At 41.6% G+C, this 20,247-nt stretch overlaps 1 protein-coding gene across 1 annotated transcript; it reads right to left on the reverse strand.

Moving 5' to 3' along the window:
* Window positions 1-268: 268 nt before the first annotated feature.
* Window positions 269-13,444, reverse strand: LOC117414083 (cytochrome P450 2K1-like). The gene is made up of 9 exons (XM_059000209.1): window positions 13,096-13,444; window positions 7,661-7,826; window positions 6,757-6,906; window positions 6,167-6,327; window positions 5,201-5,377; window positions 4,183-4,324; window positions 3,579-3,766; window positions 2,434-2,575; window positions 269-2,006 (listed from the first exon to the last, which is right to left on the reverse strand). Exons 1-9 carry the CDS (start codon window positions 13,294-13,296, stop codon window positions 1,822-1,824), a joined length of 1,512 nt encoding a protein of 503 aa, XP_058856192.1. The 5' UTR covers window positions 13,297-13,444; the 3' UTR covers window positions 269-1,821.
* Window positions 13,445-20,247: the final 6,803 nt, after the last annotated feature.

The raw sequence follows: 20,247 nt of genomic DNA on the forward strand, positions 1-20,247 counted from the left end.
GTTTAAATATCAGGACTGTTATTGTTTCGAGACCAACTCGTGGATTAAAACAGAGCAATACACGGCCCTGTATTGCCTGTTAGCATTGTTATTATTTGCTGTATTTGTGTCATGAGACCATTGGATTTATAAATTAAATATCATTGCACCTGATTATCGTTGTCTGTCTGTTCATTGATCACTGCTGCATTCCTGCACCTGCACACTGTTAAGCACTCTTAGTTACAAAACGTCTTCCAGCCGAGTTCAAGATCTAAAATGCTAGGGTGGTGTAAGCAAGCTAAATTTCGTGGAATATTGCTTATTATAGAGACAGTTATTGAGAATTATATTGAGAACTTAAAAGTAATATTTCGAATTGCTTTTTACAAATTAAAAAAAAAATGTCATAAGACAATGGAGACATTGTAGTCGACTTGGTTACGAATCCATTTTCAAGAACCAATTCTTGAAATAGAGGTAATTATGTGGAATTGCTTTCTCTGATCTCTGACTACGACAGCATGTTAAGCAATCGCTTCTCAATAGCCACAGTGTTCTCGGGTACCTGTAACAAGATTGCAAACAGCTTCATCTCTTCCTGCCTCAGGTTCTGCTAGATGCAGAAGTACAAGAAGGAAGTACGTAGCTATGGAAACAACCGATGTGCTGTGAAAATGTGTTACATTAACTACAATAAAAAATAATAAAAATGCTTTTAAAAAGACCAAATTTCCCATTGGGCTTATTTATTGTTATTTTTTTTAAAGATACAATTTTTTTTTATATTAATTACTATGCAGGACAGCCGCTATAATGTTCTTACCTTTATCTACCGATTAATCAACTAATTAAGCAATAGTGCCCGTCGATGGCTCTATCGTGTGATAGTCGACCACGGTGGGGATGCGTCCCGAACCGAAGGCGAGGGTGCTAACAAAAGTCAAGGTCAACTATCACACAGTAGAGCCATCATCGAGAGGGCACTATCGCTATTAGAAAATTATTTTTACCATTGTTTTCTTTAAAAAAAAAAAACACCTTAAAACCTAGATTTACTTTGAACTTGTACTGATTCAATACATATAAAGAGAAAAACAATTTGTTTTTATTTAGTAAATCGATTTTTATTTTTTAACTTAAGGTTTTAAACCACTATTTATAATCTGGACATTGCCAGAGGAATGAACGGAGCAATTACTGAACAGTCCGTGTATGATGGAGTCTGAACTACCAATAAAATCTCTCATTAAATACCACTCTAAAATGCCTCCTAACTCACCATGTTTCTACCTTCAGCCAAAGCCTTTCTCTCCTGAATCTATATGTGAATGGGGCAATATTACTGAACTGTCCGCGTCTCGCTTTGTTGTTTTCGAAATTTGCTGTGTCTGTGCTCTAGTCGAGATGACCATCTGTGATTGGCTCTCGGCAGTTGCAGGTCCAGGATTGGTTGCTTTCGTTGATGCAAAGTATTGATTGGCTGGTTTTGGTGGATAATAAAATACATTTTTACCAATTGTGTCTTTGTTTAGTATTTACTGTCCAATAGATGTGAACTATGCTTAAATACAGCAAGTCAAAAAGTAAAAAGCCAGCACTTGTGCAGATTGATTTTAAATTTGATTCACAGTTGGTGCTGAGACGTTCCAGCGGGCATCAACCGTCTATTAGAGCCCGCTATAACTGGAAGCTGATTGGCCGACGGTACTGAATCATTTAAACATCAAAAATTTCAATCGACTGACGCCCTAATTTCAATAGGGTCCAGTGTGAGGGGTCAGTGGCTGTAGTAAGGTCTAGCAGATGCAGTAAGGCAGGGTCGCAGTATCACAGGGTTTCTCAGTGGCTCAGGGCGCATAGTTGGAAGGGCTGGGGGCTGGAGGTGACGCCAGGAGTGGGGGTGAGGTCCAGTTGCTCAGGGCTGACCTCCTGGGGCGGGCGGAAGTGAAACTTCTGCAGGAGCATGGTGAAGAAGAGGAAGAGCTCCATCTTGGCAAGGGTCTCTCCAAGACACACCCTCCGACCTGAGGGGGTGGTCAGAGGATTACTGACTCGTAGTGCAACACTCACACACTACACTACGCTACACTACACACACACACACACACACACACACACTTCAAGATTAGTAAAGTAACTGTAAGTGAGTGACGTTCTGATTTGTATCTCGAAATGGAAGAATCTAATGAAAACAGGTTGTCTTCTTGCTTTTCAATAATAAACTTTCCATATTGCATATATTGTATTAGTACAATAATATGCACCTGCATGTCTTCAGCTGAATCTGAAGGCTTTGTAGCGATTGTTACCTGTTCTATATTCCATTAGGAAACTGGTTGCTGATTGCAGCTCTATTGATAGCAGTTCCCTTTGCAGTTAAAATGCCGGGGTGGAGGGGGGTTAGCCCCAATCCTGTCTAACCTGGTCCCTGCTCCTCTCTGACACACTGACCTGCTGAGAAGGGCATGAAGGCGTCTCTCTTGACAAACTTGCCCTGCGCGTCCAGGAAGTGGTTGGGGTTGAATTGGTGAGGGGTATCCCACTGTGTCTTATCAGAGAGCACGGAGGAGAGCAGCGGGATCACCGGGGTACCCTGGGACACAGACAGACACACATTTACAGAAAGGTAAAATACCAAAGCTAATCTAATTTAATGAGACAGGCCTGTACTGTCAGCTATACCAATGAGGATACATTATTGTGCATTAATATCACTCCTACATTACTTGATATTGCTGTATTAAGAGGAATTCTTTGGTAATAAAAGACAGACCATTAGTTAAAACAAGTGTCAATCTTGCTTTCGGCAAAAGCTTGTTCCAGAAGGAGTACTACCCCCAGGAAAGAACTCACTGTATTTATGAATTACCCGCTTCAAAATGCAGAACACACTGCCTCCCCTATCTATCTTACCCTAACCCTAACCCTCCCCTATCTATCTCTAGTCTATCTAACTCTAACCTCCCCTATCTATCGATCTCCACCCTTGAAGCTATCACTTGGTCAACTTTCCAAACAAACAAAGAATGGGTGGGGGGGGGGGGGTAGGATGGGAATGGCAGAGGATTAGGATTACAAAGAGGATTGCTGGTTTGAGATGGGAATGGCAGAGGATTAGGATTACAAAGAGGATTGCTGGTTTGAGATGGGAATGGCAGAGGGTTAGGATTACAAAGAGGATTGCTGGTTTGAGATGGGAATGGCAGAGGGTTAGGATTACAAAGAGGATTGCTGGTTTGAGATGGGAATGGCAGAGGGTTAGGATTACAAAGAGGATTGCTGGTTTGAGATGGGAATGGCAGAGGGTTAGGATTACAAAGAGGATTGCTGGTTTGAGATGGGAATGGCAGAGGGTTAGGGTTACAAAGAGGCTTGCTGGTTTGAGGTGATAATGGCAGAGGGTTAGGGTTACAAAGAGGCTTGCTGGTTTGAGTGCCTTCCTAAGTCATGATAGTCAGATAGTGAAATAGAGGGAGCACTGTATCATATGAGGAGTGTTTGAAGTTGGACATAGAGGAACTGCAATGCCCTCAAAACAAGAATTTGCATGATGAAGGTGTGGACCAGACCACCCCTATACACTCTGTCTGTCTCACCTTGGGTATCCTGTACCCCCGGAAGGTTGTGTCCACTCTGGTCTCATGCAGCAGGTTCATGGGCACCACGTTGCCCACTCTCTGGATCTCGTGCAGCACGGCGTCCACATAGGGCATGCTCTTCCTGTCCTCGGCCTGCGGGGGGCGCTCCCTCCCAATCACACTCTCAATCTCCTCCTGGACTTTGTCTGTTAACAGGGAGGATTTACAAACACACTGCAATTACTGATATGAAGAGGTGTATCTGACTGAGAGGATCCAGGAACACACTGCAATTACTGATATGAAGAGGTGTATCTGATTGAGAGAGACCCAGGAACACACTGCAATTACTGATATGAAGAGGTGTATCTGATTGAGAGAGACCCAGGAACACACTGCAATTACTGATATGAAGAGGTGTATGTGATTGAGAGAGACCCAGGAACACACTGCAATTACTGATATGAAGAGGTGTATCTGATTGAGAGAGACCCAGGACTGAATGGCAGGAAGGGGATGTTCAGTTCAGGATTGAGGTGTTTTTTCTCTCTGTCTCTGCCTGTGTCTCTCTAAAAAGCAAAACATGTTTCCCTCCTGAAAGTGGGGGTCCCCCCTCGCTCACCCTGAATGTGGGGGTACTTCATCATGAGCAGCAGCCCCCAGCGCAGGGTGGTAGAGGTGGTCTCAGTCCCTGCAGCAAACAGGTTCGCCGATGTGATGGCCATGTTATCCTCGTGGAAATACTTGTTGGAGTTTCTGGCCTCCTGTAAAACAATGAAGGGCATCAGTGACAACTCCTTTCCAAGGTAATCCATCTACAACTTCAAATACTCAGTGCTAAACTGTGCAGGTAAATCTACAACAACAACATTGTAACAAAGCACCTTCACAAAACTACTGTTAGAAACACAGGCCAAAACAGAAAAAACAACCTACACTAATAAAATGAATACACACAGTGCTACTGCCCTCCTCTAACCCTAACCCTAACCCTAACCCTAACACAATGAATACACACAGGTCTAAACAGTGCTACTGCCCTCCTCTAACCCTAACACAATGAATACACACAGGTCTAAACAGTGCTACTGCCCTCCTCTAACCCTAACCCTAACCCTAACACAATGAATACATACAGGTCTAAACAGTGCTACTGCCCTCCTCTAACCCTAACACAATGAATACACACAGGTCTAAACAGTGCTACTGCCCTCCTCTAACCCTAACCCTAACCCTAACCCTAACACAATAAATACACACAGGTCTAAACAGTGCTACTGCCCTCCTCTAACCCTAACCCTAACCCTAACACAATAAATACACACAGGTCTAAACAGTGCTACTGCCCTCCTCGGTGTTTCGAAAGCAGTGCCTGGGATATTGCACTTCTGAAAAGCTTGGTGGGTTTGACAAAATCCCCACCTGGCGGTGGACAAATATACTGCAGTTTGCATTCATTAACTGTTACTCAGCAATAGGCAAAAAGAAACAAACTATTGGAGGGGCATCTCTATAAATATGTATGTGACAAAAAAAGATGTTTCGACTCTGTCCCTTCAGTTTTAAGAGCACTCCCCTTTAGCCACAGTGTTGGTCCCTTGCCAGTCCCTGATAGCGAGGCTTTGCTGTGCTAATATTACCTCTTCTCTCTGCCTGGAGATGAATGTGTCGATGAAGCTCCTCAGGTCATTGCTGTCCACACTGTCTTTACAATCCTTATATGTGTTTCTAAAGTATCCCTGGAACATTTTTCCGTTTCTACGAAGCTTCTTGTGATCGGACAGGAAGAAGCCCAGGAAAGGAAACATGTTATACAGCTGAAAGACAAGGAGGAAGAGGGGGAGTTTAATGGTGAAAATGGCTGTAATGATCCTCCATTAAAGGATTACTATATTACTCTACACAATGTCACAATGAAAAAAATAGATTTGAGCCTATATTTATCATTCGTACGTGAATAAATTATTAGATTTTCCACATGCATAATTAAATCTTTTCTAAGTAAAGTTGTTCACATGTGGACATTTTTCCATTCAGTAGACAGAGACGGACATCAGATATAACCTGCACATTAATTGAATGGTACTGTTTTCTGTTCACAATTAAATGAATTTCACTCTTTGTGCTTTAATTGCTATACGAGTGCAGTCCATAGCACTTGGATTGGGGAACCAAGCAATTGAATGGAAATCCCTTTTTACTCCAACCTGCATTTGTTCCCTGTATTGAAATTGAATGCACCGAGGACACAGTGAAATGACCGAGTCCCAAACCCCAGGCATCAATGTGTTAAAAGAGGCTCGTGAAATGACAGTTATATCTCCGATCTGCCTTTGAAAGCTACCAGTGGCCAAAAAGCCAATAGTAGCCAGAACCTGAATATGTGCAGCAATAGGATGTGCATTTGCAATTTCAGCAATACTTGCAGCAATAACAAACCTAATGAGAATTACATATTGCACTGATTGCAGATCTTTAGAATATTTAATAGGAGTTTGATCTTATCTTCATCTTATCTGACTGCAGCTTTATAAATCAGACCTGAATGCAGCAGACACTAGCAGCACTGATCAAATTGAGCAGGAGCTCTAATCACTACACTGTACCTGTGTCTTGGGGCTCACACCCAGCCTGACGCTCTCGTTCACAATTCTTTGCAGATTCAGGAACTGTGTGTCACCGTAGTCGAAGCGGTCTCCGAACACGATGGAGCAGATGATGTTGGAGACAGCAGAGTTGATGATGATTTGGGGGTCAAAGGGTTTTCCTTAGAGTGGGGGAACAAGAAAAGCTGTCCATAACTTCAAAAGCTTAATAAGAATTAGAAGGTAAAACTATAAGAAACAAAAGAAAGTATGTTTATGGCACTAACAAAAGCAGTAGCCGAAACACAAGCCTACTTTCTTCAGAGGAAGGCACTAACTAAAAACGTTAGTCTACTTGACTTTAATATAAGAAAAGTCACAACAGAAAAGAGCAGAGCAGAATGTGAACCTACTTTCTTTGCAATGATTTTAAATAACAAATTACTAGCGACTAGAGATGCGCTAAACAGAAGGAAGTCTCTCAGAAGAAGTGGATATGGAAACACATTTGTTAAAACTTTAATTTCAGCTACAGAATCTGGGTCTGGTCTGTGTTTTGTGCCCATTGACGGTCAACCCTTTGTTATCGCTGCTCTTTGTTTGGTCGTCACCTTTGTGGGACTGGAAGACCTCCACCAGTCTCTGGGACTCCTCGATGATCCGGTCCTCAATGGTCTTCTTCCCCATCCCAAAGTCCCGCAGAGTGGAGAGGGTGAATCGACGCATCACCTTCCAGGACTCCCCTTTACCGAAGAGAATACCTGTGGGAAATGTGAACAGAGCACCACTGCTACAGTGATACAACATTCCCACCATGAAGCCAGCCTGAAACTCAAACTCATTCCAGTATCAACCTGGAGCTGCCTGCAGCCTGGTCCAAGACTACAATATATAACCTGATCTTATTACACAGAGATCAATGATCACCTATCATACATACTAGACTACTGTGGATGTAAGACATACAGCAGTAAGAACCACCACATAAAACAATGAGGTATTTCCTACATCCTCTAGGGGCAGAGTGTGGCAGGGGGACAGGTTAATGGTTACACTCTGGTGGACCAGCTTTGGTGCTTTAACATTCAACACAATGATACAAAGTGAATCTAAACAAGAAAAATGCTTTAGTTAAGAGAATTGATGGAGTGTCAACAAGAACAGGACAAGCTGAAAGAAGCTCATGAAAGTCTTCAGATCTCATGCAGTGTCCCCCAGTAGTCAAGAAATGTATTTTTTTCAAACTAGACATGCAAAAACAGGCCTTATGGACCTGAGGGTCAACTGGTGTCAAACGTCTAATGCACCATTTCAATTGAAACGACTGAAGAAACCACTGCCTGGATGATTGGTGCTCTTCACAGAGGCTAAACTGAAAGCACCAATCAACACAAAGCTGTTTGTTTCAACTGGAATGGTAAATTAGTGCAATCAACACCACTGACCCTCACCTGTGAACCAGCCATTCCTGCTGCAGTTCTGGATGAAGGGACACTGGAGGCACGTCTCTCTTACCATTCCCGCCTCTAGATGCACGGTTTGTAATGTGCGTCTGGCCTCTCTCTGAGAAGTCGTCTGCTTGGGTTACTAGAGCCTCCTTGACCGCCTCATAGCCTGTCAAAACCACGTACTTCTTGGGACCCATGTGGAAGGTGAACACATTGCCGTACGTCTCAGAGAGCTGGAAAGAGAAGAGGAGGAACGATGACTTTCAAAGCATTAGCAGGAAAGTGTGTCTACTTGTTAGAACTTCGAATGTAAGTTGCAAGATCCGCTCATTACAGTGGCATCAGTAGTGCCCAGTTTTAAAAGATGTGTGCCGTGCACTACCAACATTTCTGTGCTGCTCCCAGAACTCTTCCTCTGTTTGGATGCTGCGCTGCCTAAAGGTTTGTAAAGCGCTTGTAAGATATCTTCCTGTCGTTCCAGTGAGGATGACAGGGATTTTCCTCTCTGCCAGCCCCTTGCTCTCATGTTAGTCATGTGTGTGCTGCTCAGAATCTCCTTTGGCTAGAGGTAAGAATTCTTGTGTTTTTCTGAAGTCAGCAGCCAGTACGAGCCGCGAGGTACCTTCAATTGCCAGGTAGCTAAGCTTTTTAAAAATGTATTCTACATTAGAATTTTGTGACATTTGCGTTACATTTATCAGTACCAATTATGGCTTCCAGTAGACTTTTGCGATATAATTTTGTAGTTTCTTTGATGACATGATGTTAAATAAAATCCTAAATTATATTCATGTAGTTTTTTTTTTTTTTTTTTTTTTTTAATTCTAGGTGATGCAAAACTTGGCCACAGCTGTATGTTACTACATTATAGGCTAGCCTAATGTTGTGCAGTTTGAAAATTTGACATCTGCACTCGGAGTGTGTGTGTGTGTGTGTGTGTGTGTGCGCGCGCACGCGAGAGAGAGAGAGAGAGATAGTTGTAGTCAAAAGTTTACATACCCCAATGGAAAATGAATAATTTCTCAAACAAATTATAGGAAAAATCTTTTGTAGCAAAAGTTTTGCTTTTGTTAATGAGGGGAAAAAAGTTACAAGAAATAGATGTCTACAATTATTTATTTCAGCAATCTTTTTGCAAAACTCCAAAAATGACAAATTCAAAAGTATTCATATTCTGACAAGGAAAATGAAATTAATAGCTAGTTGAGACACCTTTAGCAATAAGAACCTCTTTTAAATGATTAGGATATTTGTCAATGAACTTTTGGCATAATTCTTTAGTGATTTTTCACCATTCTTCAATGCAAAATTGTTCCAGTTCATTCAAATTCCGAGGAGTTCTTTTATGCACAGCCTTCAACTCATTCCAAAGATTCTCAATCAGATTTAGATCAGGACTTTGACTAGGCCATTCCAGAACCTTGATTGTATTCTTCTTTAACCATTCTGTAGTAGATTTTGATGTGTGATTTGGATCATTGTTGTGTTAGAAGGTCCAGTTACGCTTTAAATATATATATATTAGACACACACACATACTGATGCACAATAAAAACGCAACCATCTAAGTTTTACATCAATAGCTCATTGGGCACATACATAATGTTATTTACATTTTAAGTAGTAGCAGATAGGTTTGTTGATTGTTTGAGTAGTATTGTTCCTTTGGGATAACAAAATACTGAGCTCAAGTCATGTGATTTCAAAAAACGCCAGACGCTCAGTGTTTGGTATTTGAGTTGAGTTAAAATTGCCAAAATGAGTTAATTAAGACTCTGTATAAATAGCCATTTGAAAACACATGATTTTAATTAACACAAGAACAGCGAAAGATACGACTATGCCCTGCTTGATTAATGAAGATCGCCTGGTTGCTATCGGCATAATTGAAGAGGGCCTGTGTGAGAGAAGTTGCCCAGAGAATGAGATGTTCTGCTTCAACAAATCAGCAGACTAGTCCAGAGAAACCAGGAAACCGGCTCTGTGAGGGACAGGCTACGTCCTGGAAGGCAGAGGGTCACCACACCGGCCCAGGACCGTCACATCCGACTGCGTAATCATTTTCAGACTGCAGTGGCTACAGCATGAGAAATTACAGGAAGAAATAACCCGCGCATCAGCAGAATGACTGTAGCTCACCGTCTGCATGAAAATGATTTGCATGCTCGGAGGCCGTTCACGGGTAACATGTTGACAGCCGAGAGATGACATCTCCGTCTTCTGTGAGAAAGAGAACATCTAAGGTGATGGCAGAGAGAGTGGTGGAGTGTTTTATTCACCGATGAATGCCGTTTTGCTCTTGACAGACCTGATGGAAGATAACGTGTGTGGAGACATCGAGGTGAGCGTTATGCTGAGTGTTGCGTTGTTCAAGCCAACCCGTGGTGTTGGAAGTGTGATGATGTGGAGAGGAATCTCCTTTAAACACAAGAACACCTTTGGTGCAGATTGAGGGCCACCTTACTGCTCAGTGATACATTGACAAGTCCTTGAGGCAACAGTTTTTCCGTTCCTGCAAGCCAATCCGGAAGTGTCGATTTTCCAGCAGGACAATGCAAGACCACACAGTGCTAGGATTACAATTGCATGACTTCAAGAAAACAATGTCGAGATCTTGCCATGGCCAACTTTTTCTCCAGACCTGTCCAATAGAACATCTGTGGGACCAAATCACCAGTGCCATCCACAGCCAGCTGGCTTCAGCTCCAAAGGAAGAGTGGTGGAACATCCCACAGCAGTCTATCCATAGGCTGATCAGGTTTATGTATCAATGCTGCCAGGATTGTGTTAATGCTCAGGGAGATCATACCTGATACTAAGTTTGTAATGTTTTCATTTTGACAGTGTGTCACGTTTCATACAGAAAACTTATCATGATTCTTTGATCAGTATTTTTGTTCACGTTTTCTGTGATTTTGTTTGATATCTATGTCTAAAATATTTGGCACCATGCCAGCTGAGGGTCCCAAGGTGGGCTGGCACCATGCCAGCTGAGGGTCACAAGGTGGGCTGGCACCATGCCAGCTGAGGGTCCCAAGGTGGGCTGGCACCATGCCAGCTGAGGGTCCCAAGGTGGGTTGGCACCATGCCAGCTGAGGGTCCCAAGGTGGGCTGGCACCATGCCAGTTGAGGTGAAGGTCACGGCGGTCCCTCAGCGCTGTCTGGACCGTTACAAGATTTTTAAGGGTCTGGGCTGCAGTCCCAGTTCTAGGTAGAAAGTGTGGGTCTGAATCTGGGCCCACTCTCTTTTCTACCCCTGTAACAGGGCGAGCAGCCCTGTATATTGTTTTGTTTATTTTATTTTTAGATCGGGGTCTCCCCCTCCGCCCCTGTGCAGATTATTGTTTTGTGTTTGTTTATTATGATTTATTGCATACATGACGGCGAGCGCCGTATATTTGATTATTTATGTATTTAGGACGGCGTAGCCGAGTGTTTTGTTTATTTTTAAAACGTGTTCTGGCAGAGGCGAGATTGGTGCTCGTCCTCTGCCAGGAATAATTAAACTCGTGCAGAAGGTGGCCATCTCCCGAATTAATTAAGTGATTTAATTTGTTGCTAATCGGGAGATGGTCACCTGTTATAAAAAGCCTGCAGCTCTCCAGCTCGAGGTGGGTGTTGTAGGAGCGGAGAGAGCGATCGTGTGAAAACGAAACTAAATTATAACATACAGGAACAGTGACGGCGACTGCCCAGCCTGACCTGTATGCTTTATTCATTATTTATTGTTGATTTTGTGTTCGAGATTTATGTTTGTTTACTCTTTTATTTTGCTCGGTGAGCACAGTGCTTTGTGTTTGAATACTTTATTTATTTTTTGTTTGTTAATAAAAACTGCGGCGCAAGCCTTTCTGAACTGCAGTACTTCCCCGGTGTCAGTTTTTGTTCCTGCTTCTGCCTGACGTCAGACCACTCAGCCATTCCTGTCACAACCCCCTATAAGCAAATACTTGTTTTAACTGTCCTGCTAACGATGGACCAGCTCCCTGTTGTGAAGGGAGGTGAATACAGAATGACAATTCCGGGAGTCAAAGGGTATTGTGTGAGAAACACTATTATCCACTTACTGCATTAAAGTTTTACTTTGTGTTTGAAGTTCTACTTTGATTTAGAAACCACATGATAGGTCTAAGGTCCTTGCTATGATTTTTAACTCAGATGCTCCAGTGCAAGTCACTGATTTTCTATTCCAGGACACAGAAGCTGTTAAAGGAGTACTAACCATGGTTTTACAATCTGTTCTCTTGCTTCTTATTCCCATTATCAGTTCATGTATTCTTGTAGTGACGATCTCTTGGCTCTTTTCATATTTTATTATACTTTTTATATGAATTTGGTACAAGGGCATGTGACCGAGTGCTGTTGAGTGGCGTGTGAGTGGTGACGTCACGGACCAGAAACAGGAACCAAAACAAGGAATGGTGGTGGTGAAACTGCAGCGCTACGGCGTTCAGTGTATTTATTAAATAATAAAACAACAACAAAAAAAAGATTTAAACCAAACGAAGCTCCAGTGCAAGTCGTTGATTTTCTATTAAAGAGAAACATTATTGTGAAGACAGCACCATAAACGTTGCTTTAATTCAGGCCTGTGCCCAGGGGAGCTGCGGAAGGCTTGTAATTAGTTTTCTAGTTGTTCATTTGTTTGAGTAAATAACAGTGAGAATCTGTGCCAGAACTAGTGCTGGGACAAACACAGCTTGAAGTGCATTTGGTACCAAAAATGCCCATGTTTGTATTCGTTCATATAACAGAATTATAAATGACTAAAAGATATCCTAAATAAAGAAATAAAATGCTGTCTGCATTACTAACACACTGTACAGAAGAGTGTGTCTCTCGCTTCTTTAACAGGTCATTTGATGGGTCGTACCAGGGTTACTAAAATCCTTCAGGGTTTTTTTCATTTTCTATTTTTGTACTATACTTCTCTGTTTTGCTATGATTTACTTATAATTCACTGTATTCTTGAATTTGATCTTATTGTACTTTCATAACTGCTCTTATCTGTAATATGAAACTCTGTAGTGTGATATTTTATAATGCGATACTTTGTACTGTGATACTTTATAACAATTCTAAGTCACCCTGGATAAGGGCATCTGCTAAGAAATAAATAAATAAATAGCCTATGCTTTCACTGTACTTCACTACACAATTCTATGTTTTTACCATTGTAACAATTGTCTAAAGGAATTGCTATATTACACATTCATATTTCAGATCAGATTTGGGCATGATTTTCCTCCTCCTGCCTGCATGTTAGATTTATTTTCAGATGTTATGGGCACTAAGACAGCCGATTTCACTGCTGAGTAGCTGCACAAAACACTTCTTTAAATATAACTACCAATTCCCCTCTAAATGAAGGCCATTAAAATAGAATTCAAGAAATACTAAAAGAAACCCAACGCCAAACCTGTCCATTCATTAAAAAACCTACTCAAACTACCCACTTCAATCCTGATCTTCATGCCCTGCCTGGTCCCCAGTGCCACTCACCTTACTCAGCGTTTTGTACGGCCGGTGCAGGTCCAAAATGTTCAGGTTCCCAATAACAGGTAGAGCCGGCGGGCCGGGGGGGAAGTTGTAATTAGACGACTTGGAGGATTTCGAGTAAAAGTATAAAAACATAAAACCAGTTAAAACTAAAGCCAGAGACACCGTGGCGGTGTGTGCTAGGAGCAGGCTAATCAGAGACATGTTTGTCAGGAACACAGACACCTGGGCTCTCTGTTAATTAGCTCAGCGTTCAGAATAACGCTCCTGGGTTTGGGCAGTGTTTAAATGAGGTATGACTGGTTTTGATTTTTTCATGGTTTTGATTTGTCCATGTCTGTCACATGAATATGTCGTCACACGAGTGGAAAAGCTTGCAGGCATTTTTAACATTGTGATCAGAGAGACAGAGTGATCTGCTTTCCACAACCTTTCCATTAAAATATAATGTGGTATTACGCTGTACTGATATAACAAACTATGGGCGATTACTTTATATGAATTATCATGTTATGTGTAGCACCCACAAGATTTAAGTAAAGTACTTACGTGTTTAAACCTGTGTGATATCTGGAAAATGCCTATTTTTTGTGTAAACTAAAGTTCTGTAGTTTGGGAGGCAGCCTGTTGGTGGCGCCATTCGGGAGAGACTGATATAGATCTCTCACAGGAACACGGACACCTCGGCTCTCTGTTAATTAGCTCAGCGTTCAGAATAACGCTCCTGGGTTTGGGCAGTGTTTAAATAGAGCAGCACACACAGTGGGCGTGGCTTCAGAAGGACTTCATCAAAGTAAAGGTTGTTGATTTTTTGGAATGATTTGTAACATTATAATATTCTGAGAATGTTGGGTAAACAGGTAAGATTTTTTGCTGTTGATGTTCTGCTTTACTTTTCAAACCCTTATGACATGGAGCAGGATATTATTATATACCTAATGCATCTAGGAATAATGTGTTGGTAAATACCATATTCATAAAATGAAATGGTTAGAAAATAAAACACATTTTATTATGTTTAAAAAAAGAAATGCAGAGATACATCGACACCTTCAATTGCTTAAATAAAAAAGCAAAAAATACATGATATCTTTAATGTATTTACAAAATAATACAGTTGAGTTATAATACCCTGGGAATGCTTGTATAGTTAATTTAATGTACGGAGCTTTTAATAATACAGTTGAGTTATAATACCCTGGGAATGCTTGTATAGTTAATTTAATGTACGGAGCTTGTAATAATACAGTTGAGTTATAATACCCTGGGAATGCTTGTATAGTTAATTTAATGTACAGAGTTTGTTATCCAAAGAGATGGGAATCCTCTTATTATTGTATACTATGTGCTTATGTTTTGTTAAGCAATAAAGGTTTTTAAAAGTTTCCATGTGCTACTTGGCATTTATCCTAGACTGATGCATCTTCGGTGTGTTAAATATGGAATTTGCTGTAGTTCCGTGTTTAAGTTCTATTTAAAAGCTTGTTGGGGTTGTCATCATTGTAATCTTTTAAACACTGCAGTCTACCTGCTGTAGGCTCTGTCGTTTTGCATGAGAGGAATGTAAAAAACATTTGAAGCTCCTTCCTTTTCTCAGTTTTGTCACTCAACGTTGAGCGTCTTCCAGGAGTTAATATCACATATTTGTGTTAATTTTTAAAAAAATTTAGTTTATTATTATTATTATTATTATTATTATTATTATTATTATTATTATTATTATTATTATTTTACTGTTTGTGGACTCATAAAAGTATGAAATGCTGCCATGCCAAGAAAAAAACAAACTGAGGAGACTTAACATGTTACAATTATACATACAGTGACAGGAAGGACTTGCATCAACAAGATGAATTATTGAGTGAAAACCTGATGTAAGTGGATAGAAACCAATTAGATTAAACAACTACTGGAACCCTACAGTCTGTATCCTTTCACCTAGTGCAGTGGGAGGGCTCATCGAGACCTGACACAATAAGCACACCCACTGTCTCCTAACCTACCTTTCACACAGTCAATAATCCCACTGAAAAACTTCAGCACAAAGGCTGCTGTTACAACAGGTATGGCACAGGTATGACACTAAGCCCTTCATAAACCTTGGATGAAAGGAAACTGTTGAAGTTGCTATAAATACTGTAATAGAGGCCCTAAACTGTAGTTAGGAATGAGCAGCTTTGCAGATTCTTATGTTTTATTCATCTGTTTTTTTAATGCAATCTTTCAGTCAGTGAAATACTACAATGTCACCGTATAGCAGCGTGATGAAGTGTGAAACAGACTGGAATGTTACAGAATCAGAGTAATATTGTCTAAATACAGGTTCATGCAGAAAAGCGTAGAATACACCCCGCCCAAGAGAAGATAGAGATAATCACAAAAGCAGAGAACTGCTAGAGAATCTCCATGAAGAGCACCCTGGAATGTGTCGTATGAAGTCTTTAGCCTGAAGCTCTTTCTGGTGACCATGGTTGGATAAGGACAGAGGAAATTGTATAACAGTGCTCTGTTTGCATGGCAGTACGGAACATACTTCACCTGCAGCACCCTTACATCCCTGGAAATGGCCCACCCAAGTATGGCAAAGAATTCATATAGATCATATAGTGGACAGCCACTCAAAATGGCTAGAAGTTTTCCACATGACACAAATTACAACAGCAAAAAACATGGAAATTCTTCTAAGCCTGTTCTCTTCTTACAGGTTTCCGGAGGAACTTGTCTCAGACAACAGTCCTCAATTCACTGCTGTCGAATTGACCCAATTCCTGAAAATGAATGCAATCAAACCCACTTTGGTACCTCCATACCATCCATCCTCCAATGGTGCAGCCGAACGCTATGTACAGATCCTGAAGCAGGTGCTGGACTCTGAAAAGAAAAAATCAGACATATCTCTGCAACTAGCTGCTCACCATTTTTGAAGCACCCGTTTCAGTCTGCTGAGACCTGATTTTGCAAAGGTTGTGGAAACAAAGCAAGATTATCAGAAGCTCCAGTATGACAAAGGAAGAGTACGCAGCTGTGACTTCAATGTCCAGGTTAGTCCATGTCAAACATTGGAGGGGGGGAATGAGAAATAGTGGAAGGTGTTATTGTGGAAAAGCATGGACAGTTGACTTATTCACTTCAGAGGCGAGTCCCAAAGAGCTTTCAGTGAAGATACTGAATGGTGTCATTTTGAAATTGACAGCAGAGCTATGATTACACCAAACAGCAGCCAGGAAACTAAACCTGCTGAGTATGCTGGCAGTAATTCGTTATGCTGATATCAAAGCGTTTTCTCCAGTCTTTAATTTACAGTTTTTCCCAATTGTTTACACACTAAAATTGGAACTTGAAACGCAATCACCGAAACCTAAAATTCATGTACCAAATCCCTAAACCAAGTCTGCAAAATTGCAAGCACAATTCCTGCTTTACACTCAGTTTCCAATTCTATATCACACTTTTTGCAAAACACTACACACAGTTCTCTACATTAGGCACAACATTCAAAATTAAAATCTCTGTAGTCCCTTTGGAAAGCAACGCCAATCACAATGCCAAGCTCTATACACCAGTTGGCAACACCCATTCCTCACAGGTGTAAACACTAGTTGCTGAATTGTTCACTTAGAAATCAGAGCTTTAGCACTAGAAAAGGCCACAGATGAGCTCTCCTGTTTTGGAGGAAAATGGAAGTCAGTGGTGAAGCAAGAGCTAGAGGTCAAGGAGTGAGAGTAAGAGGAGGAAGAGGAGGACGAGGACGAGGAAGGACAGTTGTCTCAGATGAGATCAGGGCCACATTGGTTGACCATGTGCTCAACCATGGATTGAGTATGAGGGAGGCTGGGCAGAGAGTTCAGCCCAACCTGAGCCGCTACACGGTTGCATCTATCATCTGTACATTCAGAAATGAGAACCGGTAAGTTACCTAGCATCTACACTATGCTCTTTATGTATGTATACTGTAGTATACTGCAGTCCGACATATCAGTAGGCCTATGTTACTCAGTGATTGTTGGCCAATGTTACAGTAATGTCATTTCATATTGAAAGAAAATAGATTATTTTAGCTTACTGTAACCAATCATATCATATTTGTGGATCTTCTGCAGAACTGAGAGACGGCCAGGCCATGGTGGAAGACACCGGCTGTTCACACCAGAACAGGAGACCGCTATTGTGAACATGGTGGTGGCAAACAATACCAATTAGACTACGAGAAATCCAGAACCACATAATTGCAGACAACACAATATTCAATAACATTCACCAGGTGGGCTTGTCTACATTGGACCGTGTATTACAGCGCAACCGAAGCCGGATGAAACAGGTCTACAGGGTGCCATTTGAGCGAAACTCAGAGAGGGTTAAAGAACAGCGCTATGAATATGTGCAAGTAAGTACTATACTGTGAATTTACTATCATATCAGCACTGTATAGACACATTACAGTACTGTAATCCAGTGTATTGTGCCTCACCATATTGACTGCTCTAGGTCTATTTCACATATTGCCTTGTTGTCTGTTTCAGAGAGTCTTGGAGCTGGATGCCGCTGCAATTCAGCACATTTATATTTACATTGATGAGGCTGGCTTCAACCTAGCCAAAAGAAGGGGACGGGGACGGAACATTATTGGCCACCGTGCCATTGTGAATGTCCCTGGACAGCGTGGAGGGAATATCACCATGTGCGCAGCCGTTAGCCATCAAGGCGTCCTCCATCACCATGCCAACCTTGGTCCCTACAACACCACCCTTCTCATCACATTCCTGGACACACTACATGGCATCCTCATTCCAGCCGATTAGAGGGGTGGACCAGAGCAGCCCAGGTATGTTGTCATCTGGGACAACGTGAGTTTCCACCGGGCTGCTCTGGTCCGCAACTGGTCCACCCACATCGACCACCCACAATTTATTGTTCTATACCTCCCACCATATTCCCCATTCCTAAACCAAATTGAAGAGTTTTTTTCGGCATGGCGATGGAAGGTGTATGACCGCCATCCCCTCCCATGCATGCCTCTTCTCCAGGCAATGGAGGATGCATGTGGTGAAGTTGATGTGGGGGCTTTCGGCGGCTGGATCCGTCACTCCAGAAGATTCTTTCCCCGCTGTTTAGCCAGGGAGAACATCGCTTGTGATGTAGATGAGGTGCTGTGGCCAGACCAAAATAGGAGGCGGGATGCAGCCTAATTTCTTTTGTCTTACATTTTGCATGTGTTTTTGTCTTTTTGTGTTTAGTTTTGAAAGAATGAGCCACTTTCATTTTTTATTTTTGTACAGAAAACCCTTTATCTTACTGAATGTTTTTCCTGGTTTTCTCCTGTTGGGTATGGAAAGTGTTACATACAAAACACAAGTGTTCAAAAATACTGCATTTTGGAAATAAATGACAATATTTTTGTTACTGTATTGCATTTGTGTGTGTTTATTTATATATATTTGAGTAGGTATACATTACTGTGACAATTTTTTACAACCGGCTACAGTGTAACACTGAAAATGCAAAAGGCATAAACCTACTGATGGGATATTCATAGTAGTGTTTTGTGTTGAGCACATCAGTGTGTTGTTGGTTGGTGACAGATCTATTCATATGACGCGTGTGTGTGTCATTTTGATGCAAAAATACATTTTGGAAAGAGATAAAAACAGTTTTGAATGCAGTGTTTGCTTTTGCTAGAGATTTGTAGAGTTTTGCATTTTGTGTTTGTGGTTTTGTGTTTTGTGTTTAGAGTTTTGGGAAAATGAGCCAAAGATTCAGCAAACGTGTGTAAACAATTGGGAAAAACTGTAACTCCTGTGTTATTTTATTTATTTATTTAAAAAATGTAATCATCGCCAATTTTTTACCCTGGTTTTCTCCCCAATTTAGTATGCCCAATTATTATCTGTATCCTCGGCTCACCGCTCGCAACCCCCCCGCCGGCGGCTGGAACACGTGTCCTACGAAACGTGCTCCTGCCAAGCTGTCATTTTTCGCACTGCAGATCCACAACGATGCCACCAGACCTATAGTGCCGGAGGACAACACAGATCTGGCGACTCCACTGCAGAACCACAGGCGCCCTATTGGCCACAGAGGTCGTTGATGCGCGGTGAGCCGTGGATTCCCCTGCCGACCTAAGCCCTCCCTATCCAGGCAGCACTCGGCCAATTGTGTGCCGCCCCCTAGGAACTCCCGGTCACAGTCGGCTGTGACATAGCCTGGATTCGAACCTGCGATCTCCAGGCTATAGAGCACATCCTGCACTCCATGCAGAGCGCCTTTACTGGATGTGCCACTCGGGAGCCCCTAACTACTGTGTTATTAAAGGATTAAAAAAAAACAACAACTTTATTTTCGAAAATTTAAATCGATCAACTGAGCCATGCCATTCCAGCACTATTCAAACTGTTCATGTGGACTCTATACAGTACAGAAAGCTGCAGAGAAACAAAACAAAACATGTATATATAACACAGTGAAGCATAGATACTGATGAGACTTAACATGGTACAATTAAACACACAGTGACAGGGAGGACTTGCATCAACAAGATGAATTATTGAGTGAAAACCTGATGTAAGTGGATAGAACCAATTAGATTAAACAACTACTGGAACCCTACAGTCTGTATCCTTTCACCTCGTGCAGTGGGAGGGCTCATCGAGACCTGACACAATAAGCACACCCACTGTCTCCTAACCTACCTTTCACACAGTCAATAATCCCACTGAAAAACTTCATAACAAAGGCTGCTGTTAACTTTACCACAGTAAACTTCCAGGTAGGGCACAGGTATGGCACTTAGCTCTTCATAAACCTTGAATGAAAGGAAGCTGCTGAATAAGTTGCTATAAATACTGTAATAGAGGCCCTTTACTGTAGTTAGGAATGAGCAGCTTTGCAGATTATTCTGTTTATTCAGCTGTTTTTGAATGCAAGTTATTAACAGGAGGAATGGCCTTCCTTTCTGTGTGAGAAAACAGACCATATTTTAAAAAATGGGTCCCCCTTATAAAAGTTTACCACAGTAAATTCTGGCAGAGATGCGGCTGGTATATATTGCTGAATGCATTTAATTTACATACCAAACTGTTGTGCGAGGCACAATTCCTAACACAGAAGTGTGGGCAGCATATGGCAGGTGCTTCAAGCCACTGTGTTTAGATCATTAAG

This window comes from Acipenser ruthenus, chromosome 25 (assembly GCF_902713425.1).
Source record: "Acipenser ruthenus chromosome 25, fAciRut3.2 maternal haplotype, whole genome shotgun sequence".
Classification (NCBI taxonomy): Eukaryota; Metazoa; Chordata; class Actinopteri; order Acipenseriformes; family Acipenseridae; genus Acipenser; species Acipenser ruthenus.

Coding starts and splice junctions, on each gene's coding strand:
- LOC117414083 (XM_059000209.1), bottom strand. CDS start 13,296: ATGTCTCTGATTAGCCTGCTCCTAGCACACACCGCCACGGTGTCTCTG. Junction 4,325..5,200: donor TCTCCAGGCAGAGAGAAGAG/GTAATATTAGCA, acceptor ATTGTTTTACAG/GAGGCCAGAAACTCCAACAA. Junction 2,007..2,433: donor CTTCATGCCCTTCTCAGCAG/GTCAGTGTGTCA, acceptor CCACCCCCTCAG/GTCGGAGGGTGTGTCTTGGA.